This window comes from Anabrus simplex, chromosome 7, assembly GCF_040414725.1.
Source record: "Anabrus simplex isolate iqAnaSimp1 chromosome 7, ASM4041472v1, whole genome shotgun sequence".
Lineage (NCBI taxonomy): Eukaryota > Metazoa > Arthropoda > Insecta > Orthoptera > Tettigoniidae > Anabrus > Anabrus simplex.
In genome coordinates, this window is record NC_090271.1 from 119,057,045 (window position 1) to 119,079,612 (window position 22,568).

The window sequence follows — 22,568 nt, forward strand, 5'->3', positions numbered from 1 at the left end:
TAAGTTACTGATTGATTTTATACTAGTATGGAACTGGCAAGAGAACTGTTGAAAAGGAAAATTCACCTATCTGGGACTGTGCTATTGAATCGGAAGAGACTACCACCTCAGCTGAAAGATAGGGGACTAAATCTGAAGGAGCATGAAATCCGTGCTCTGTGGAAGGAAGAAAAGGTCATGCTATTTTCGTGGAAAGACAAGCGCACTGTGTCAGTTCTTAGTACATGGCACAACCCAGCAATGGTGGAGGTCGTCAGACACAACCGGAATGGGCAAGGAGAAGAAAGAATTTTGAAACCTGTTGCCATCATAGATTACACAGGCAAAATGGGAGAGGTCGGTCGTGCTGATCACTACTGCTCATCTTATGGTTTTGTAGTGAAAAGCCTGAAGTGGTGGAGGAAATTGTACTTCTGGATGTTGGAGGTAGCTTTAGTGAACAGTTTTCCCCTATATAACTTGCAACAAAAGGCAGAAAATAAGCCTGAGATGAATCACAAAACTTTCAGGGACCGAGTTATTATGGGGCTTGTTGGGGACGTTAGGAACAAAAATGCCCATAAGCGCGGCCGACGGAGCAGCTGTGACGAAGTACTTCAACTGAACAGGAAGCTACACATCATAGATGCTCGCCAGGACAAAAAAGCCAAGGACTGTGCCGTGTGTTCCAACAGGAAAGTGAAAGGAGGCAGAAAGGAGACATCATTTTTTTGTGAGACCTGTCCAGGGAACCCAGGACTACACCCGAACAAATGCTTCCGGAAGTACCATACTTTGAGAAAATATCGCTGATAATGTGGTTAACTTGACTGATAATAAATAAATTTGCAGTTCGTATTATTAATGTAAAAATTCAGCTTTTTTACTTTGAGTACTTCCTTCCCATATTTGCCCAATGTCAAATTGGACCTGAGCAGGATGCAGGTGGAAAATCAATTGGACCCCAAAGGGTTAAGACTGGGACACTCAAAGTTTCCTCCTAAACAGAATAGAAGGCTTTGAAATGTGGTTTACAGAAGAATGCTCAAAAACTCTGGAAAGATCTAGTAACTAACAACAAGGTGCTAAGGAGAGCTCAAGCATAAGGGCAGTCAAATATTATTAAAACCAGAAAAGTACCTTATCTAGATCATGTACACAGAGGTATGAAGTAAGAAATACAGGCCATTACAGCTGATAAAAGAGGTTAAAATAGAAAGTAAGGAAGGAGCTGAAATGGTACAGACGTTCTGGTTCCAAAACACTGAAGATCAGTATCCGTAGCATCAACACACTTTCCTAGATCAGCTGAAGACAGCAGTACTTTCTTCAGGGCGATTGCCAGCATATGGGGAAACGATGCATGGTACTTGGAAGAGAAAAAGAAACAGCTTAAATTTGTTTGACGTCGTACCAACAAAGACAGGTCTTATGGCAACGACAGGATAGGACATGAAAAACCATCTTCAGGGCTGCGGACAGTGGGGTTCGAACCTACTATCTCCCAAATGCATGTTCACAGCTAAGTAATCCAAACAGCGTAGCCAATGAGCTCAGTAAAACAAGAAAGGGATAAACAAGATCTTTTATTGTTTCAGGGGAAACAAAAGCAGTCATCGCTCTGTCATTGTATGCATTTAGCAATGAGATCATATTTAGGGAAATCCTAGGGCGCCTCAGGCTATTTCAACATAATATGTAAAATTTGTAGCTGGGTGGAAGTGACATCATATCTATTCTGAGCTCTGACGTGGGTGTTATACCATGTGTCAACTGATGGCTATATATACGGGCTGTACACTATTGTAGCAGTCTTTTGGATGGAGAGCCTTGCCATGGAGTGTTGTAGTGAGGAGTCAGTTGGATAGTTCAATTGGTTAGAAGTAGTTGATTGGAAGATGAATAGAGAGACTTGCCATGAAGTCAATTGGAAGGAGACGAATGGGGAACAGTGATATGAATATGTAATCGTCAATGACCAAGTAGATTATATGTTCGAAGTGTGTTTCGTGCATCTGTTAAGTCGAGTTCTTGTGTCAGGTAGTGAATATTTAAGATAAACTTAAATATTATAACCAAGTGGTCCACCTATTCAATACAATATATAATTTATTATATTTAGTACATGTTTCGTCCCCTAAGGGACATCATCAGCTATAATAAATTAACATTAATATATCAGAATACAAAATAGATATTATTAAAATTGGAAAGACACATTAAAATACTGATGTATGGTACGACATTTAAAATAAGATCTTAGAAATTTTGTTAAAATTGTAAGTCATATGATCGATAAAAACAAGTGAATTCTCCATTATACTCTTGATAATATTCTTGGGAAATAACAGCTGTGCTTTATAAAATCTTAAATGATCAATGGTTGTGAATAGCACACTTGATTTATATCTCTTGATGAAAGATTTGTTAGATCTTTGATATGCATTCCTTAGATAGTAGGCTCAGTAGAAGCGAGTCTTTCTCCGCACATCAGGGCCAATAATAAGGAATAAAATAATATCCATTACTACAAAAAACTTTACCACTATGGCCCCGAGTTGACTTTAAATTCTGAAGCATTCAATTATGATCACTGTCATTTCACTTCATCAACATTTTTAATTTGTTTGTGTTTTGTAATACTTGTTCTGCTACTGAAGATGGCCTTGAGAATAGGCTGAACCATGTAGAGACTTTGTTTCATCTAACAGATGAGTTGATTTGTATTGATAAGGAGGATTTTCTAAATACTTTTATTTGTAAAATGTTGACTAGATCTGCACAAAGTTGCCTACAAGTCAGTGCAATGAAGTTCCTTCGGTCATGTCTCCAAAAGACAAGGGGAGACAAAATAAAGAATGAAAGTATTCGGCATCAACTTGGATTGGATAGGAACCTGTTGGAAACCTTAGAATTAAGCAGATTACGATGGTATGGACATAAGAAAAGGATGACTCCAATTAGGACCCCAAGAGCATACTATGAAAGGAATGTTGTTAGTAAGAGGCCCAGAGGGAGGCCACGTGATAGTTGGGAAAACCAAATTTTCAAAGACCTTGCAAACATGATGTAAATTGGCAGCAAAAGGTAGAAAATCAGCTTTGATTGGACAGGATGAACTGGAAGAGGCTCGTAAACACCTGCACCCTGCTTGCAGGAGCGGAAAATTGATGATGATGATGATGATGATGATGATGATGATGAGAATCAAGTTGGTGAGAGGAAAATGAGATTCATAGGACACATCTTGAGACACCCAGGACTCATTCAGTTAGTTTTCCAGAGAAGTATATGGTGTTAAGAACAGTAGGGATAGACCAAGGTATAAATATGTAAACAGATATACTACACTGCAGTAGTTACACAGAACTCAAAAGGTTAGCACAGGATAGAATGGCATTGCAACATGGATCCAACCAGTTTATGGACATCATCAAGTTTCTCCCTCATACATAATTTTTACCATTTTCCTCTGTCATCTAGAGTTTCAAAATAACTTGCAAATTCTATAGGCCCTTTAAATGTGTAAGATGAGTATCTTCATACAAACCTGCAAATTTTGAAGCCTTTCAGAAGTTGCTGCATCAAGTACAGGCTTTGGCAGTTCATTATTATCATCACCATCACTTTCACTTTCCACTTCAATATCTTCTAAATGAGTCCTATGTTGAAGCACAACAGTACTCACTGATCCAACAAAAGACCCAGACTTCACGTTGTCTGCAGAGTTGCATTGATCTGGTTTCTTCTCTTGATTTTCCATGTGAACTGAAACACGCTGAGGGTTGAACTGCACCTCTGAAGGGCTAATGGAGGGAACAGATTTTAATTCACTGTCTTCTGACTCTCTACTTATTTGTAAATTTCTTGTACTTGTTTCTGTCTCACTAACAATTCTAGTAGCCTCAGTAGCTAATTTGCCATTTAAATTATGTTCATTGCTTTCAATATTATTTTTGAAATCGACAAGAAAAGGAGAAGGGTTATGTTCATTAGTCTCATTGCTTATACTATTTGAAATAGAAGTACCACCTATTTGTACCCTTTCCTTTTCTTTCTGAATTATGGAAGCATTCTTCTCATTACCTAAAGTTTTTAAGTCTCCAATCTTAGAAGAATCTTTCCTAACACAGATCTCATCAGAATTATTTGAAAATATATCAGAAAATATATCATCCTCTATCTCACAATTACCTGGCTGAATCACAACTTCAATAGAAGAGTCTTTATCTACGTGGTTCTCGATTCTTGGTTTCAAAGATACAGCTCCAGTTTGATTTTCACATGAATCCTTTGAAAATATGTCTGCAAATATATCATTATCCAATTCCAGTTTGTTGGGTTGAATGACCACTTCAAGGGAAGTACCTTGACTATCATTTTTCACAACTCTATTTGAACACTGATTTCTAGTTTCCATATTTTTCATATGTTCTGAAGTTTCTCTCTCAGATTCAGACCAGTCTAAACCATAAACAGGTGCTTCTTCCACTTCTACAAATCCTGCATCACTATCACTATCAGAAATCACTGACACTCCAGACTTTTCCTCCACCACTGTCCGATCTACACAACTTTTATCGCTCCCTTCTTTGATTTTATCACCAAAACTAATTACAGCATGCGTATTCAACACATTTGTTTTAGTATCTGCAATTACTGCACCTTGTTTCAAAGGCACATCACCATAAGTATTTTCTTCGCAAATCATTTTACTAGTGGAAGGTGCATCAATTGGAGGAGGATTCTTCCTTCCAGATTTTTTTGCACGGTTCTGTGTTTTAATAATAGCCAGAATTTGTGACTGAGTAAGACCACTGTTTTCAAACATAAAATTCTTTGCCACTTTTAGATTACCTGGAAGGTCTTCATTAATATCTTCTTCCTCTTCAGAAAATTTGAAGTTCCACTCTGTGTCATCAATCTCATCATCATCATCCAAATCATAGTCTTCATAATTAAACACCCCCTCCACTTTGTCTGTTGCTGGGCTAAGGAGTTTATTAAATTCATTTTCGGTAGTCTTTCCATCTGCTGGTGTATCAGTTGAGTTGCCAGTCTCTTCAGGTTTGGTGTCTTTGATAGTGCTAGTTTCAACCTTACTTCCTGAAATGAAAGTTTAAAAAAAGCCATTGGCATATCAAACACAAACTAGAATTACATAACAAAACTCTTATTTTGATATCCTATTATCAACAAAATTCACAAGTTAATAAAATATGCTCAACACTATATACAAATTATAGGGGAATGCCAGCACATGTACAACACATAACACAAACCTGCCTTCTTAACTGTAAAGTTGATCATGGACACAAGTTTTTAACACTATGCCCCCAGACTATTTAAAATAGTGCCACTCCTCTTCACTGATATGATTTACACTCGCAGTAAAATAATCTGTTAGTTTTTCTATATAATTATAAAATTTAAAATTCTAGAAAAACCAGAATATCACATGAAATCTGTCAATAGTAATGTCAGAACTAGCTGAATGCGCATGCTTAGGAAACACTGTCCCAAGGCAGCCCCCCAATTAATAATGAAAATGACATCTACTGGCAGAAAAAGGTGCCGACAACACCCTACCACGGCCAACTGGATCCCTCGCTGCGCTCCTTATACCGGCCTTGACAATTACTTGTGAAGCTCAGCATAAAGCTGTAACTGGAAAGTTTCACCACAATGCCACTGGAGCGGTGGCCTCCTAGTCACTGACAGAAAGCTGTATACCGCAAATTGCCGCATTTCCAGTTTTATTTATATTGTTTTGCTGTCGTAAATGTTGGCAATGTATTCGCAATGAGGTGCTTATTGGCTTGATATTGAGAGCTAATAGTTATCTAAAGAAATTAATTTCATTTTATGGGTCCGTATTGAACTTTGATTAAACCAAATTAAAATAATAAGAAAGTTAAATCCACCTTTTCAGTACAAACTAAATGGTGTTTATTAAATAAACATTTAATGGAACTAGTTTCAACCTATTTCAAGGTCATCTTCAGCCATATCAAGTGCAGAACAACGTATTTGAATCACAGTGGTTTTAAAGATGGTTTTAAAACATAGAAGTTTGACACTGTGAAAAAAATTGTTTTTAGAATTTCCTTAAAACACTTTTGTTCACTTAGCTGTAGGAATATATGAGAGGAAGTCTTTTAATATTCTTCGTAGTATTCAAGAGTGTAGATACAAGTCAAAATTCACAATCTTGATGAGGTATGGAATTGGGCATATATGCATAATGTTGTTGTAGTAGAGAAGTCTTTTCATATTCTTCGTATCACTGAGAAGTGTAGATACACTTTAAATCATTTGTAATCTTGAAGAGATGTAGAATTGAGCATATATGCAAAGTAATGTCCTAATTAAAATATGAGTTGAACAAATATATTACTGCAGTGGAAAGGAAATTCTATATAGTTGTGTATAAAGAAAACAATGTACATTGTACAATATAAACCTTGTATTCCACGTTTACGCACCCCATTAAATTCCATTTCATTCTCCACTTTGTTTCCAAGGAGTCCTTCACCTGTCAAATGGAAGTGGGACTCCAATCACTCCCATAGGTCCGCGACTTGCTTAAAACGTTCTGAGCGTCCTCAGTAAAAATTCTGTGAAGTAGGACACTACCCTAATTACACATAGTCCCAGTGAGAATCTCTAGTCTAATGGGTGAGTGACCACCAGTGGATTGTATAGTCCTAGCCGGCTGAGCACTAGGAGGGCCATGACTCAGAATATGCCCAATATGCCCATTCCTATTCCATAACAACTGTTATCTCGACTCTCACGACCACGTACTAGGCCACTTAGCCGTTGCCCATGGTTCACGAACTAGGATGCGACTACAGTTACCCACATTACGCACGGAATAAAATATCTTTACTTTTCTTATTTACCTTACATGGAGCACCTGTGCCTAATTTCTGCCCTCTAGTTTCATAGGAAGTGTAAGAATTAGTGATGATTATTTGCATAAATACGATATATAAAAAGAAAATATAATGCTAAGATAAAGAGGATGTAACATCTAACAGATTTAGTTTAGTTTAATATTTTGGATATTTTCTTCAATTCACTTTTCTGTGCAGTTACTAAGCTCACAAATAAGTTCCATATGAGATCATACCATTGATTTGCATTAGTATTGTTTTGTTCTTTTCTTAAATGCCTGAACATATTAATCAAATTCTGATTCAAAGAATGCAGATGAATTAAATTTTATTTTATTTATATTCTACTTAGTTCTTGCAGAACCATACAAGAATGGTAGCAGCAATGTTTTAACTTAAGAATGAAGGTTTATTTTTAAAAATTATTGACCATGCTTTTAATAACTTGATTGACAACAATATCAATACACATTAATTTGACTGGTGTGTAAGGGATTATAATTTCATTGCATTTCCTCATTAAAAAATAACCATCATCACTACAATCATCTGACTGAAACGTCAAAAGAAATTATCATATACCTACTGCAGAAAAGTAGTTACACATTTCCTTCAACTCACCATTTATAAATATGAATCTTGTAGTGCTATCAGATGCAATACGTTTTCCAATTTCAGAATCAGTAATGATCCCATGATCAGCCATCAGTTCTTCCAATTCTCCAAGATTAAGGGTCTTCCCTCCCATTTCTTTCTCTGCTTCTTCCAACGAGACCTGAACGGAACGCCGTTTCAATAGTCGCTTCATCTGATAGCTGGAGAAATCATTGGATTCCTAAAACATATAACAAAACTGAAGAATTTAAAGTTTATAAAAATGGCATGGTGTTAGAAGCTACAGAAATCTAAATCAAAAATCATTACAGCCACCTAGCAAGCAACCAACAAAGTGCCCATGGACAGAGAGAATATAGCAGAGAATCTCATAAATGCAAGAACTGGAGGCAACGGGAAACTACCTTGCTCCTCATTTCCCTAGTGCGCCTCTTCAGTAAAATAGGCCATCTGTGATAGCTGATGGCGGAGTTGTTGACGATACAACCAACCTTTGGACTGAGGACTGAACATAGGAAAATAACTTTTTAAAAATAACGAAGTAACACATAAAAGATACAATTTCTTGATTATATGGAAATACATCATACACAAGCATTTCATTAGAATATCAAACCTATATATATAAAAGCCAAATACCACCAACTACTGATCACTGTATCTCTAAAACCCCAAAATGTAGAAGCTCAAATTTTGCATGGCAGTTGCCCCTATATGTTAGGTGCTCAATTAGAATGGGTTTCAAAAAATTCAACCCTTAAGGAGATGAGACGGGGGAAAAACCCTGAAAACCAAAATATTACTCATTCCTCTGAAACTATTCACTCGATAAGGTTGACATTTTACACTATGGTTACTCCTTTATGTACCAGATGTTAAATAAGACAAGTTTAGAAATAACCTTCACCTCTCCAGGGGTTAAATGGGGGTTAATACCTGAAAAAATTAATTTCTCTGAAACTGTTTGACATATAGAAGTAGTCTGCTATAGCAAGAACCCTGTTGTAATGACAGTTTTTTTCCTGTCCCGTGAAATTTCCTATATTAAACTGTGTATTATCAGTCGGTTACAGCGAGGAATGAATCACTGATGCATCCGTTATTACGAGCGATTGAGTGCACACTTTTCTTTCAGTTATCAATATTTATACACTCTAGCGATTATATTGACTGTTGGAGATTCATAGAAAAGGACTCGTACACACTCTAACGGCGTTATGTGATTTGGATATGCAATCTCCCTGTACATAGTTTAGTATTTCAAGTATGAGCTCCTGCTATCTAGCGGAGCTACTGGGAACTGCCATATCGCTTGTATTTATGCTTTTGTTTTGTATTTGGTAGCAGTAAGTAAGAATAAAGATGGCAACCATGACGAAGTAAAGTGATTCAGTGTTTTATTTATTAGTGATATCCCCAACATTTATGGTGCCGAAATAACCCATCTGTTCAAGTTACGATACGTTTCATCACAAACTTTCAAGATTTGGAGAACTTTCACGCCAAGTAACCACGGATCTCCTGTAAAGGGAATGTTTCATCACGCCACTCGACCCAGGATCACGATGAGTAGAACAGTTCTTTCTTCTGAGATACAATGTACTGAATCACTAACGTAGCATGCTATATGGGGATTATACGGCATTATTGCATTGGTGTAGATATTATTTCTGCATGCTTCAAGAATATCGTTATTTCTAAAACAAATCCACGCCGGTCTGTGTGACTAGTGCTGCCACCTACTGGAAACAAGGCGGACTATTACCGACCAACTACCTACTGTCACGGGAACAAAGCCCTGCCTGCAGCACGTTCATCTGCACCCCCTCCTCAGCTGTCATAAATCGCCCGTTTGTCACACCGTCAGCAATGTCTATACAAGACCTGTCCCTTCTGAAAAGAAAGCGAACTACTCTGCGAGCAAATTTAACGCGCTTTGTCAATCTTTTAAAAGACAAAACAAATACACCAGACTATGACGAAATAGAATATCTTCGTGATAGACTTCAGAACACTTTGCAATTATTAGTTTCCTCAGACGATGTTATACACGACCAGTTACCCGACACAGATTATGAAACAGATGTACAGGCATGTGAAAACTATGTCGACAGTGCAACAAGAGCTATACAGCATGCCAACAAAATTCTTACACGGAAACCAGCAGAGACAAATGCGTCAGCATCCATTCCCACTTCTAGCTATTATGTTCCACCCCCAGTTGTTCCAGAATTTAAACTCCCGCCAATACACATTGAGCCATTCTCAGGTGACATAGAGTCCTGGTCTCGTTTCTGGGAACAGTTCGAGACAGCAGTTGACAACAACACCACGATTCCAGACATTAGCAAGCACGTGTTATTACGAGGATATCTACGAGGGGAACCCAAGCAACTCGTCGATGGTATAGCACTTAGTTCAGAAACGTACGCCCAGGTCAAGACTTTACTTACTGAACGTTATGGTGACAAGGATAAAATAATTCAGGCTCATCTGAACTACCTGGAGAATTTACCACCCACATTATCAGAGAATCCTGATGATCTCAACGTGACATACCTGGAGTGCCACCGTAGAGTTCAAGCCCTCAAGGCGCATGGCGAAGACATTAATGTTTACGGACGCGTGATTGCCCCGAAGATTTTACGAGCTTTTCCAGCGGGAATCTGCACACGTTGGCTAATTCACGCAAAGCGCAACAAAATCTCCGAAGCTCATATGATGTCTCTGATAGAATTTCTTCGTGAGGAGGTAGAAGCGGCCCTTAGCACTCAGAAACTCAGGGGAGAGACCAGCATCGCACTTCCATCACTTTACCAACCTACAGCACCTGCTCTCCAAATCAGTACTAGGCCACAAAAGTTAAGAAAGGAGCAGAACAAGCCCGCAATAACACCATTCTGTGCCTTCTGCGAAAGCAGAGGTCACTGGGCACAGGGATGCACACAAGTAGTCCTACCCCAAGCTAGGGTGGAGAAGCTGAAACTCTCCAAAAGATGCTTTCTGTGCCTCAATCGAGGTCACAACGTCCAGAACTGCAACAAGGAGGGCAGAGTGTCATGCTCTAAATACAAACAACTTCACCACGTATCCATCTGCAACCAGAGCCAATCCCAGTCAACTTCTGTCGGAAAGATTGAAACAGGGCCACCCAGTTTTTCATTTCTGCAGACAGCCCGTGTTCAGATACAAGGACCATCAGGGACACACAAAATCACACGATGCCTCCTAGACGCTGGAAGTCAATCAAGTTTTATTGCCACGTCATTATTGGTCACTCTACAGCTACCAGTAATCTGTACTCGAGACCTAGCCGTCACAGCCTTCGAAACAACTAGCAATAGCTTTCAGCCACGTCGACTCACCCAATTTGAAATTACAGGATTTTCGACAAAAACCGCCGTCACTATCACAGCTTTCGAAAGTGCCAACACTTATTCATCTCACCCAGCAGTCACTCTTAACCACAGCAATCTGCCACTCGCTGATCCAAAAACCAATGACGCGGATGACTTGCCGATTGAAATCCTTATTGGTGCAGGCAATTATTGGAAAGTCGTGAAACGATATCCACCACAGCCCATCACACCCTCTTTAGTCCTACTTCCAACAATCTTCGGTTGGGTCCTCACAGGCAACCGTTCTGGTACCACTGTCAATCATGTCATGACGAACCACGTCTCAGTCAACAATGACGAGATATCTGACGACTCCATGCGACGTTTTTGGGACCTCGAGACGAAACACAGACAACTAGACGACACGGATGCTGCTATTCTTCAAGAGTTCCACGACAATTACCGCATCCACGACGGACGAAGAGTCGTGTCCCTTCCTCGCAAACGTGATAAAGTCTTATCCGATAATTTGGCAACAACCGAGACAAGGTTCCGAACACTACAGAGACGGCTACATCAAGATGCAACTTTCAAGAACATGTATCAGACGCTAATGTTGGACTACATGCTTCGAGAGCAAGTGGAACTAGCCCCCGATACCGCAATCCCTGGAAATATGTTTTATCTGCCACACCATGCCGTCAAGAAGGAGAAACGAGATGCCACTAAATGGAGAATAGTGTACGACGCTTCCTCTCACGAACCAGGATTCCTATCCCTCAACGATACCCTCCACATGGGTCCAAATCTCCTACCCGAAATTTTTGCCACCCTCTTAAGGTTTCGATTGCATCGAAAGGCCATCGCATGTGACGGTACCTAGGCGTTCCTCCAGCTAGCCCTCGACGAAAAAGATAGAGATCTCACCAGATTTCTTTGGTACCGCATCGAAACTACTACAGACGGAACCTACACGACAACAGAGGACGTCGTAACGTACCGATTCACCCGCCTACCCTTTGGCCTCACCTGTAGCCCGTTCCTCCTCTCAGCCACTCTCCGTGAACTAGCTACCTTACACTACAACACTTATCCCACGGCAGCGCCTCTCCTAGATGCTTGCACATTTATGGATGACTTCACTACCAGCGTAGAAGACGACAATACGGCCATTACTCTTTATTATGAACTGACAGCCCTCCTGCGCCACATTCGACTCCCACTCTCCAAATGGGTCACGAATTCCTTGCCATTAATGAACATTTGGAAAGCAGAAACTCGAGAAGTCGTACTGCAGACACGAGTATTAGGTATCGACTGGAATGCGGAATCAGACCAACTCTTTACAACCCCAGGTGACGTCACTGCAAAACTATCCACACAGCCAGCAACTAAACGACAGTTACTGAAAGCCACCGCACGCTTCTACGACCCACTTGGATTATTTTCACCCGTGTCAATCACTGCCAAAATCCTTTTCCAAGACACTTGGTGCCAAGGACTGACATGGGAAGAAATTTTACCACCTCATCTCGCCCATCGATGGAATGATTGGCTATCACACTTACAGTACCTCTCTCCAATCCGGATACCACGATGGATTGCCATTTCAAATTCCGGTACAGACATATCACTGCACGTGTTTTGCGACGCCTCCGAAAGAGCATACGGCGCCGCATTGTACGTCCAGTCACTTGTCGACGACGCTTACACTGTTCGTTTAGTCTGCAGCAAGGCCAGACTATCCCCTGTGAAGAAAGTGACCCTTCCTAGGCTCGAATTGTTAGCAGCCTTGGTCGGATCCCGACTTCTACATTATTTTTACGAAGCCACTGGAGTAACATCCATCCCTGCCACGTTATGGAGCGATTCTACAGTCACACTGGGGTGGATAAGAAGTAATCCCAACCGTTGGAAGACATTTGTCTGTAACCGGGTGACTGATATTTTGACTCATACCACGTCCAGTCAGTGGAGACACTGTCCCGGAATCAACAACCCAGCTGACCACCTTTCTAGAGGACTTCAAGCACACCAATTGGAGTCCTTGGACTCATGGTGGCACGGACCTTCGTTGTTGAATGGACCTTCCTACTCATGGCCCACAGATGTCACCCACACTAATATGACTCTACCTGAAGAAAGGAAGACCACTCAAGTTCTTGCAACCACCACCCCAGCACCATTGTTTGCTGCCTCACGATTTAGTACATACTGGAAACTTTTATGAGTTACTGCGTGGATTCTACGATTCGTGAAATGTTTGAAGGAGAAAACCAAGTTTGTCACAACTTCACAGCCTCAGAAATGGAAGAAGCAAGAACGTACTGGATAAAGCAAGTTCAACAGCAATGCTTTGCTTCTGAACTGCAAGCCCTGAAGAATAATCTTCCACTAGCACGAGCTTCGAAGATCTTTCGCTACAATCCATTTCTACAACATGGTATCCTCCGACTAGGCGGACGGCTACAACACGCAGACATCTCGAGCAACGAAAAGCACCCAATACTTCTGGATGGCTCACACGCTTTCTGTAAACGTCTGATAAAACAAACTCACATAAGACTTCACCATCTAGGCGTTCCCGCTATCCTAACTGAGCTACGCACAGAATTCTGGATCTTGCGAACACGCCAAACAATCAAGAAGGTCTTACACACTTGCCTTCCGTGTAAAGTTGTTCACCGGAGGAGACCGACGGAATTAGAAGCACCACTTCCTCTGGATCGTCTACGTCCTTCCAGACCATTCGAAGTAACGGGACTAGACTTCGCAGGACCACTGTACGTTACTTCTGGCAACCTCACGAAGAAAGCCTACATTGCATTATTCACCTGTGCAACAACGCGTGCCTTACACTTGGAACTGTGCGGTGACATGTCGACAGACAAATTCCTACAGGCCTTGCAGAGGTTTATAGGCCGACGTGGTATACCACACACGATCTACAGCGACAATGCTCAGACATTCCATTCAGCGAACGTAGAGTTAACAGACTTGTGGAGAGAACTGACAGCGGCACGGACACACCACTATATGGCCCAGCAGGGTATCACATGGAAGTTCATTGCCCCACGTGCCGCTTGGTGGGGAGGATGGTGGGAAAGACTAATTGGCCTCACCAAGCGATGTCTATGGAAAATACTTGGACGTTCCACTATAGATGATGAAGGGCTACGGACTGTTTTGACTAGCATAGAAGCCGTATTAAACACAAGACCCTTGACGCAACATGATGACAATGGTGGTGTATTGTTGGCGATCAACTCACCACGAAACCTACAGGACCAGAACCACCTAGGCGAGACCTTGTTAGAACCTTCAGACTACTCCAGCGAATGACTGACGACTTCTGGAAGCGTTGGAGTAAAGAGTATTTGCTACTATTACGGAATTTTCACGAAGTTCGCCAGCCCAGAGACCATGGGTCAAGAATCAGGGTCGGTGACGTAGTTTTACTACAAGAGGATACACGCCCAAGACACATGTGGAATAAAGCACGGGTCGAAGAATTACGCGAAGGACGTGACGGGAGGACTAGAACGGTTATTCTTCGCACCTCGGACGGAAACAATGTGACATGACCTGTCCAGCCGGTCATCCCACTCGAGATAGACCAGGGTGGGGAGGATGTTGGAGATTCATAGAAAAGGACTCGTACACACTCTAACGGCATTATGTGATTTGGATATGCAATCTCCCTGTACATAGTTTAGTATTTCAAGTATGAGCTCCTGCTATCTAGCGGAGCTACTGGGAACTGCCATATCGCTTGTATTTATGCTTTTGTTTTGTATTTGGTAGCAGTAAGTAAGAATAAAGATGGCAACCATGACGAAGTAAAGTGATTCAGTGTTTTATTTATTAGTGATATCCCCAACACTGACTGTGATCAATCATCAATATTTATACCCTCCAGCAATTATACTGATTGTGATCAATCATCTTTAGTATTGTTTTCTCGCTATATGTACTAGCGAGCTCTCTTGTTAACATTCTGAGGCAATGTTGGAGTTGATTAGTAATATCCATCAACTATTGTTTTGTACAGAAAATTCAAAATGAAACAGGAGAATATGTTTTCATAATAAATGCATAAATAACATGACCGATAGCAGTTGTTAACTTGTTAGAAATAAAGGCTGAAGTAAACGATTGCTTACTTGTAATGCTACATACTGAAATTAAGTAAGAATGTGATACACCTGAAGATATGGCAGAGTTGCATCACTGAATTCAGAGTTTAGTTCATATTTTCTCACGTTAGGTTAAATTTCTTTGACAATAATATAACCATTTATTATATCCTCCACTCGGCCATAGCCGGTCCCAAGCCTGTGTGAGAGAGGAGGGTTCTGGATGCACCTGAGGATCCCATAGAATGATGTACTATCTCAGGAAGTAACTGAACTACAACGGATTTCTTTTCTTCTATAGTGGTGTACCTAGACAACAACGAGCCAGAGCTTGCTGACTGACAAGAATAAAACTCAAAATGTTAAGGAATGGAAATTTGCCAATGAGAGAATCATGACTGTGGATACAGAGGATGAGGAGAGAACCATCACTCTGGTAATCACATATGCACCAAATGACGACGTAAGGAATGAAAAGAAAGATGAATATTGGGAACTGCTCCAAAGAACTTTACATCAAGCTATGCATGGGGATATATTATCCTTGGAGATCTGAATGGGAGAAGGCAACAATCCAAGCAGGTGACCAGGTATAACAGGTAGAGAAGGAGAAGATAATATCAATAGCAATGGTCACAGGTTCTTGCAGTTCTCTATGGATAACGAATTAACCATAGCAAAAACCAAATTCAGACATATATACCTAAGTATACAAGGGGAAAACCTGCAAGAGGTGAAAAATCAATTATTGACTATTTAATTGTGAAAGAACACCTCATGAGATTCATTAGGGTCACCAGAGTGAAAAGAGGTCCAGAGATAGGAAGTGATCACAGGCTACTTGTTGCAAAATATGTAAGAGAGAGGATACAAAGGCAGAGAACAATAAGAAAGGCCCCAAAGAAAGATAATCCCAGGAGAAAGTCATATAAATTAAGGGAAACAGCTATATAGGAACAATATAAAATGACTGTCAATGCAAAAATACAAGAACTGGAAATAGAAGATGAATCTAATCTTGAAACAACTTGGGTAGCATTCCAGACAGTTATACCTAGAAAGTGGAGTTACACAAGGGCATACCACAAACAGAAGGAAAACATCATGGTGGAATCAGCAAATAAAAGAGGCAGTAAAAGAGAAGAAAATATTATGGAAAAAATACCCTGCCACAAAAATACTTGAGGATTATCGAAAGAATACGAACCAAAGGGTTATAGTGAAAGAGGTTGTAAGAGTTTCAAAGACCCAGAGCTGGGAAGAGTTTGGAGAATTGATCGAAAAAGCCTCTACAGAGAATCAAAAACTCCCCTATCTGAAGAGTTTAAAGACAGAGAAGGAATGTCCCCTAAACTCTTGACAACTGAAGAAAGTATTATGAAAAGATGGAAAAAATATTTGGAAGAACTTCTTGAACATACAGGAAACCATCTAGAAGGAACAGAAGAAAAATTAGATCTGCTAGAACATGCTGAAGAAGTACAATGTGAGGGAACTGAGATCTCAGTGGAAGAATTGAGAGCAGCAATAAAAAACATCTAACTCTGGAAAGCTGTAGGACACAATCAGATAACACCTGAAATGATCAAATTTATGGGTAATGAAGGAGAGCAGTTACTACTTAAAGTGATACAATCATTCCAATATTCGAAAAGGGAGACAATAGGCTGTGTGAAAATCATCGGGGCATATCACTGCTTAGTATCCCAGGAAAAATCTATTTGAGAATCCTGGAAACCAGACTGAGAAGTCAAGTGGAGGAACACTTGGAGGAAGAGCAATGTGGATTCAGAGGAGGAAGAAGCACCTAGGATTTGATCTTCACTATCCGACAAATATGTGAAAAGAACTTGGAGCACAATCGTGACACTTATGCCTGCTTCCTAGATCTGGTCAAAGTATTCGATAAGGTACCATGGAATGTATTGTGGGAAATTTTGAGGAAACAAAAAGTGGATCCTTCCCTGCTGCAAGCAATTAAAAGTTTCTACCGAAAATGCAGAAACCAGATACGGACATCCAACTGTACATCTTAAGAGTTCATTACAACAGCTAAAGTGTGACAGGAAAACGTACTGTCACCTTACTTGTTCATAATCCTCCTAGATGATATCGTGAAAAGCTGTAAAGAACAGGTTAAGAAATTTAAAGTGGAAAACTACAAACTGAAACCTGTATACATAACACAGCTGGCATTCACAGATGATATTGTGATTTTAGCAAAATCCCTCAGGGATCTTCAATGCAATGTAGATATTTGGAATCGAGAAATGAAATAGAGGGACATGGATATAAACCCAGGCAAGACAAAAGTGACTGCTGTCACAAAAAAGAAAGATAAAAATCAAGGTCGATGACAGAATTGGAACAGGTAAGAATGTTCAAGTACCTGGGTGCCATCGTGAGTGAAGATGGGAGGATTGATGATGAACTTAACAATCAAATTGCCTCTGCCTGGACGCCTATATTTCTCCCCCTCTCTCTCTCTCTCTCTCTCTCTTGCAGCTTTGTCAATAAGAAAGAAGTGAATAAGAGGACCAAACTTAGAGTTTACAAATCAGTATACTTACCACTACTCACATACAGCTGTGAATCATGGGCACTTGGCACAAAACACCTAAGCAGGCTGCAGGCAGTTGGAATGAGATATCTGAGGAGAATAGATTACAAGACAAGGAGAGAACATATTAGGAACAGCACTATTAGGAAGACATTCGGAGTAACACCACTGAACGACACCACAGAAGGAGCACAATTACGTTGGTTTGGACACGTGATGATGATGTTGGAAACACGACTGCCACGCAGAGTCTGGAAAGCTCGGAGTGAAGGACCTAGAGGGAGAGGACAACCCCGCATTAAGTGGAAAGATAATATTGAGTACAGCCTAAAAACCAGAGGTATCCTGTGTAGGGAAGCTCAACAGATGACACAAGATAGGAAAGTCTGGCGGTCTTTCTGCCAAACCTCGACAATGCAAGGTACAAGAGGAACAAGTAAGTAAGTAAGTAAGTAAGTAAGTAAGTATTATATCCTCCAATTCAATACATTTACATCTGCTAAGATGAAGTTTTATTTTATCCAAATATGTTTTGACTCTATTCGAATCATCCTCGGTGGATTTATTCACGAATTAAAACATAAAATATTACTGTGTTCATAGAGTATATCGTTAAAAATAGTTCTTAAAATCTATCTATGTGTCAGCTAGTAAAAGTGTGAGAATAAAACAATATTGTGAGTTATCGCCTCTATATGTAAAATGACATCTTAATGATGTTGTAGTGTCTGTCTTCAAGTTTATTCTGGGGTCAATGTTAGGACTTATGACCTGTTAAACATGTTGGTCCTTTGGTTATGGTTGATTTGATACAAACGTGGGTTCTAATTACACTGGCGGAAAAAAATATCCAAACACCATGAAATAGCGAATGTAGAGTACAGAAATTTTGGCAATATATTTAATTGATTAAAGGTACAAGACTACAGTCGATACCTGCGTAAGAAAAGCCATTGCAAATGTGCCATACTGGTCCATTAATAACCTGTGTAATGACCTGACTGTTTAATGTAGGCATGCAAATGTGCATGCATTGTGCCGTACAGGTACCAGATGTCAGCTTGCGGGATGGAGTTCCATGCCTGTTGCACTGGGTCAATCAACACAGGGATAGTTCATGCCGGTTGTGGATGATGCTGGAGTTGTCATCCATTGGGGACAGATTGGGGGATCAAGCAGGCCAAGGCAACATGTCGACACTCTGTAGAGCACGTTGGGTTACAACAAGGGCATGCATTATCCCATTGAAAAACAACCCCAGGAACGTTGTTCATGAATGGCAGCCCAACAGGTCGAATCACCAGATGGTCGTACACTTGTGCAGTCAGGGTGCGTGATATAACCACAAGAGTGCTCCTGCTGTCATAGGAAATCGCTCCCCAGATCAGAAGTCCCGGTGTAGGTCCAGTGTGTCGACGCCGCAGACAAGTGGAATGCAGGCACTCACCTGTCCTCCTCTTGACCAACACACATCCATTACTTTCACCAAGGCAGAACCGGCTTTTATTGGAAAACACAACGGACCTCCACTCCATCCTCCAATGAGCTCTTGCTTAATACCACTGACGACGCAGACGGCGGTCGTTTGGGGTAAGTGGAATGCATGCTGCCAGGCGTCTGGCTTGGAGCTGTCCTTCAAGTAGCAGATTTTGAACAGTTTGTTGCATCATTGTGGTGCTTACTGCCGCTAGAATTGCTGCTGCAGACGCAGTCTGCTGCGCCACAGCCATACGCCAAATACAGCAGTCCCCCCTCCCAATGGTGCCAAGGGGACGTCTGGAGCCCAGTCTTCTTGCCAGCATACCTTCTCATGACCACTGCTGCCAGCACATATGCACAGTGGAGACATTCCTGCCAAGTCGTTCTGCAATAGCGCGGAAGGAAAATCCACCTTCATGTAGCCCTATTATAAGACCTCATTTTACCGCGGTGAACTGTTGATACTGCCCTCTTAGTCATCGTAAAGGCATTCTTGACCCATTCACAATCACTCCATCCAATCTGCATAGGCTACTTGGAGCCACCGGCAGTGCTTCACTGATTTTCCGATCACTAGAAGTTTTAGGTTTATCGGTTCCAGTCATATTAGCTCCCAGCATCACTGTAACCCTTCCTTTACTTGATAACTCTTCCTCACAAAGCACAAATGCTGTACAAAATTCGAGTTACAGAGTATTTTTTGCTTCAAGGGAAGAAATGTTTGCTTCGAGAAATTTGTGTAACCAAATTTCGACTACGAGAAATGAAATGGTGTATGGCTTTTAGTGCCGGGAGTGTCCGAGGACAGTTCGGCTCACCAGATGCAGGTCTTTTGATTTGACTCCCGTAGGCGACCTGCGCGTCGTGATGAGGATGAAATGATGATGAAGACGACACATACACCCAGCCCCAGTGTCAGCGGAATTAACCAATTATGGTTAAAATTCCCGACCCTGCTGGAATCAAACACAGGACCCCTGGTACCAAAGGCCAGCACGCTAACCATTTAGCCATGGAGCCGGACTCGACTAAGAGAGATAAATACACATGAAGAAAAGAACAAATGGCCGGGATATTGAAGTTACTTCGAGATGCTGAAAATTTGAGTAATGGAGGTTCGAGATATCGAGGTTCGAATGTATCAGGAATGAAGGTCTCCAATAATGTGTTTCTATTTTCATTAATTTTGTTGAGGTTGCAAGAGGAGTTCTTATATTGATGAATATTGATATAGACATTTTGCAGAATATTAAGCAATGGGCTGTTTTGTTCACGATGCAGAATTTTCAGATCTTTGTATAATGTAGTGTAACTATGGTTGGATGTAGAGCTGGAATGAGCCACACTTCAAACTATCATAAAGGATTTGGCAGGAAAAACAACCGGCTAAGAGAAATAGAAGAGAAATGACTGGTTTGATGATAATAATGAAAACATTCTGAAACTACATAATTAGTAAAGAAAGGGAAGCCTACTTATCCATTACACAAGACCCATCTTCTGTGGTGAAGAAAGCATGTTTCCACTTGCACAGCCAGCACCAGGAGGTACTGCTCCTGAATTACATGTCACCATAGCAGGAAGACCTCTTGAACAGGTAAACCAATTTACCTACATTGTTAGTATTCTAACTACATGCTGCAACTCAGAAAAGGATGTGGAAAATAGAATACGCTCTGCCCATGCAGCTTATGGCCGCCTCTCCAACAGAGTTTTCTTGAATAAGGATCTCAAAATATATACCAAACTAATGGTGTACTGAGCTGTAGCCATAACATTACTATATGGATGTGAAACCTGGACACTTTATTGTCGTGACATAAAGATACTGGAACTCTTCCATCAGCAGAAACTTAGATCCATCATGAACACCAAATGGGATGACTACATAAGCAATGTGGCAGTTCTTGACAAGGCTAATATGAATAGCACAAGTAGCCTTCGTCATCACTTCACCGGCTTAGATGCGTATGAACGATAGCAGACTGCCCAAACAACTTCTCTACGGTTAGATTGGTCACGGCAAAAGGCCTCAAGGTGCTCCTTTGAAACGTTATAAAGACCAGCTTAAGAAGACTATGACCGAGCAAGTGGCCATGCGGTTAGGGTCGCGCAGCTGTGAGCTTGCATTCGGGAGATAGTGGGTTCGAACCCCACTGTCGGCAGCCCTGAAGATGGTTTTCTATGGTTTCCCATTTTCACACCAGGCAAATACTGGGGCTGTATCTTAATGAAGGCCACGGCCGCTACCTTCCCAATCTCCCACCCTTCCGTCATCAAAAACCTTTGATGTGTTAGTGCGACGTTAAACAAACAGCAAAAAAAAAAAAAAAAGAATTAGAAGAAGAAGACTATGTATAGCACCAACATAAATGCTAACACCTGGACAACAACAGCACAAAACCATGTTCTTTGGCGCAATGCTACTGCAGGATGTGTCTCACTGCTTGAGCAGGCAAGCTGCAAACAAGAAATTGAAACCCATGAAAAGCAGAACGTTAGATCCAACCGCGTCCGCTCCTCACCTTAAGATGTGGCCTGTGTGGCCACATGTTTCACGCAAAGATTTGCTTGATCAGTCATCAGCGACATATCCACAGAGCCAACAGATTTAAAGAATAAATAACAACATAAAAATGAAAATGAATTACCTGTACATTAAATGCAGGGATAGCAAACCTTTACCGACTAGTGTGTCAACTGAGACCTTGTTTATTACTCTTTACTGTCTAGTGTGCCATCGGTTATTTTTATTTAAAATCATCACAAAACCCATCATCTGACTTCATTTAGGTACTAGATTGCATTACATATAAATTATTTTGCTAATGTCACTGAAAATTACATTTTTAAAACTGTAAATTTTAAGAATAAGGTGTTTTTGCTTTAACATAATAAAATTTCTTAAAAAAATATGGCCACAGAATTAACTGAGACATACTGTACAGTACTTCTTTATTAAAACGTAATATTAAAATATGCTGTGTTACTGGATTTCCCACCTATTTATTACAAGTTAAAAACATTCAAATATGTTAGTATGTTATCTGACATGCATGTTTGTGTGTCACCTAGTAGCATGCGTGTCATAGGTAGAGGCCTGCGCGGATATACAAAATAATATCCGCACCCGCATCCGCGAAAGGTTATCTACGGATACTGGAAATATTTAACGACAGAATATTATATCCAAGGTATTGAAATTGATAGATCTGTTAACATAATACAATAGGCCTGACACCTCACACCAGAACCCTTACAATCACAGGTTTATGAGGGATTTTCTCTTGCGACAACTACCGACGTATTGACCTTTGTTCCTTCCTTCCATTAATTACGGGCAGGAGCCAGGTAGGCTTAGGTCAGATTTACGGCTTTTTGGTCTCAAGGCTCTTTATATATCACTATTCTCCCATACCAATGTCAAGGGTCAACTAAACACCAAAAAAAAAAAAAAATAAGAGTATACCTGAGTGAAAATCAATAAACGTCATTATTTAGAAATTATCAGCAAAATTATCCACACTGCCATACAGTTTGTATCCGCCAAGACACTAACTTC

General features: G+C 40.6%; 1 protein-coding gene across 5 annotated transcripts in view; it reads right to left on the minus strand.

Moving 5' to 3' along the window:
• mus201 (rad2 superfamily protein mus201) overlaps nucleotides 1-22,568 on the minus strand; it is a 111,605-nt gene that overhangs the window by 46,513 nt on the left and 42,524 nt on the right. For 3 of the 5 annotated variants that reach the window (XM_067151280.2, XM_068228615.1, XM_067151281.2), the window contains 2 exons: nucleotides 7,500-7,713; nucleotides 3,530-5,085 (listed from right to left, as the gene is read on the minus strand). In XM_067151280.2, the coding sequence (XP_067007381.2) occupies nucleotides 3,530-5,085; nucleotides 7,500-7,713 (1,770 nt within the window). Of the gene's footprint in view, nucleotides 1-3,529; nucleotides 5,086-7,499; nucleotides 7,714-7,897; nucleotides 9,311-17,537; nucleotides 17,656-22,568 lie in introns of those variants that run through there. The other 2 variants (XM_068228616.1, XM_067151282.2) reach the window with 2 other exon arrangements.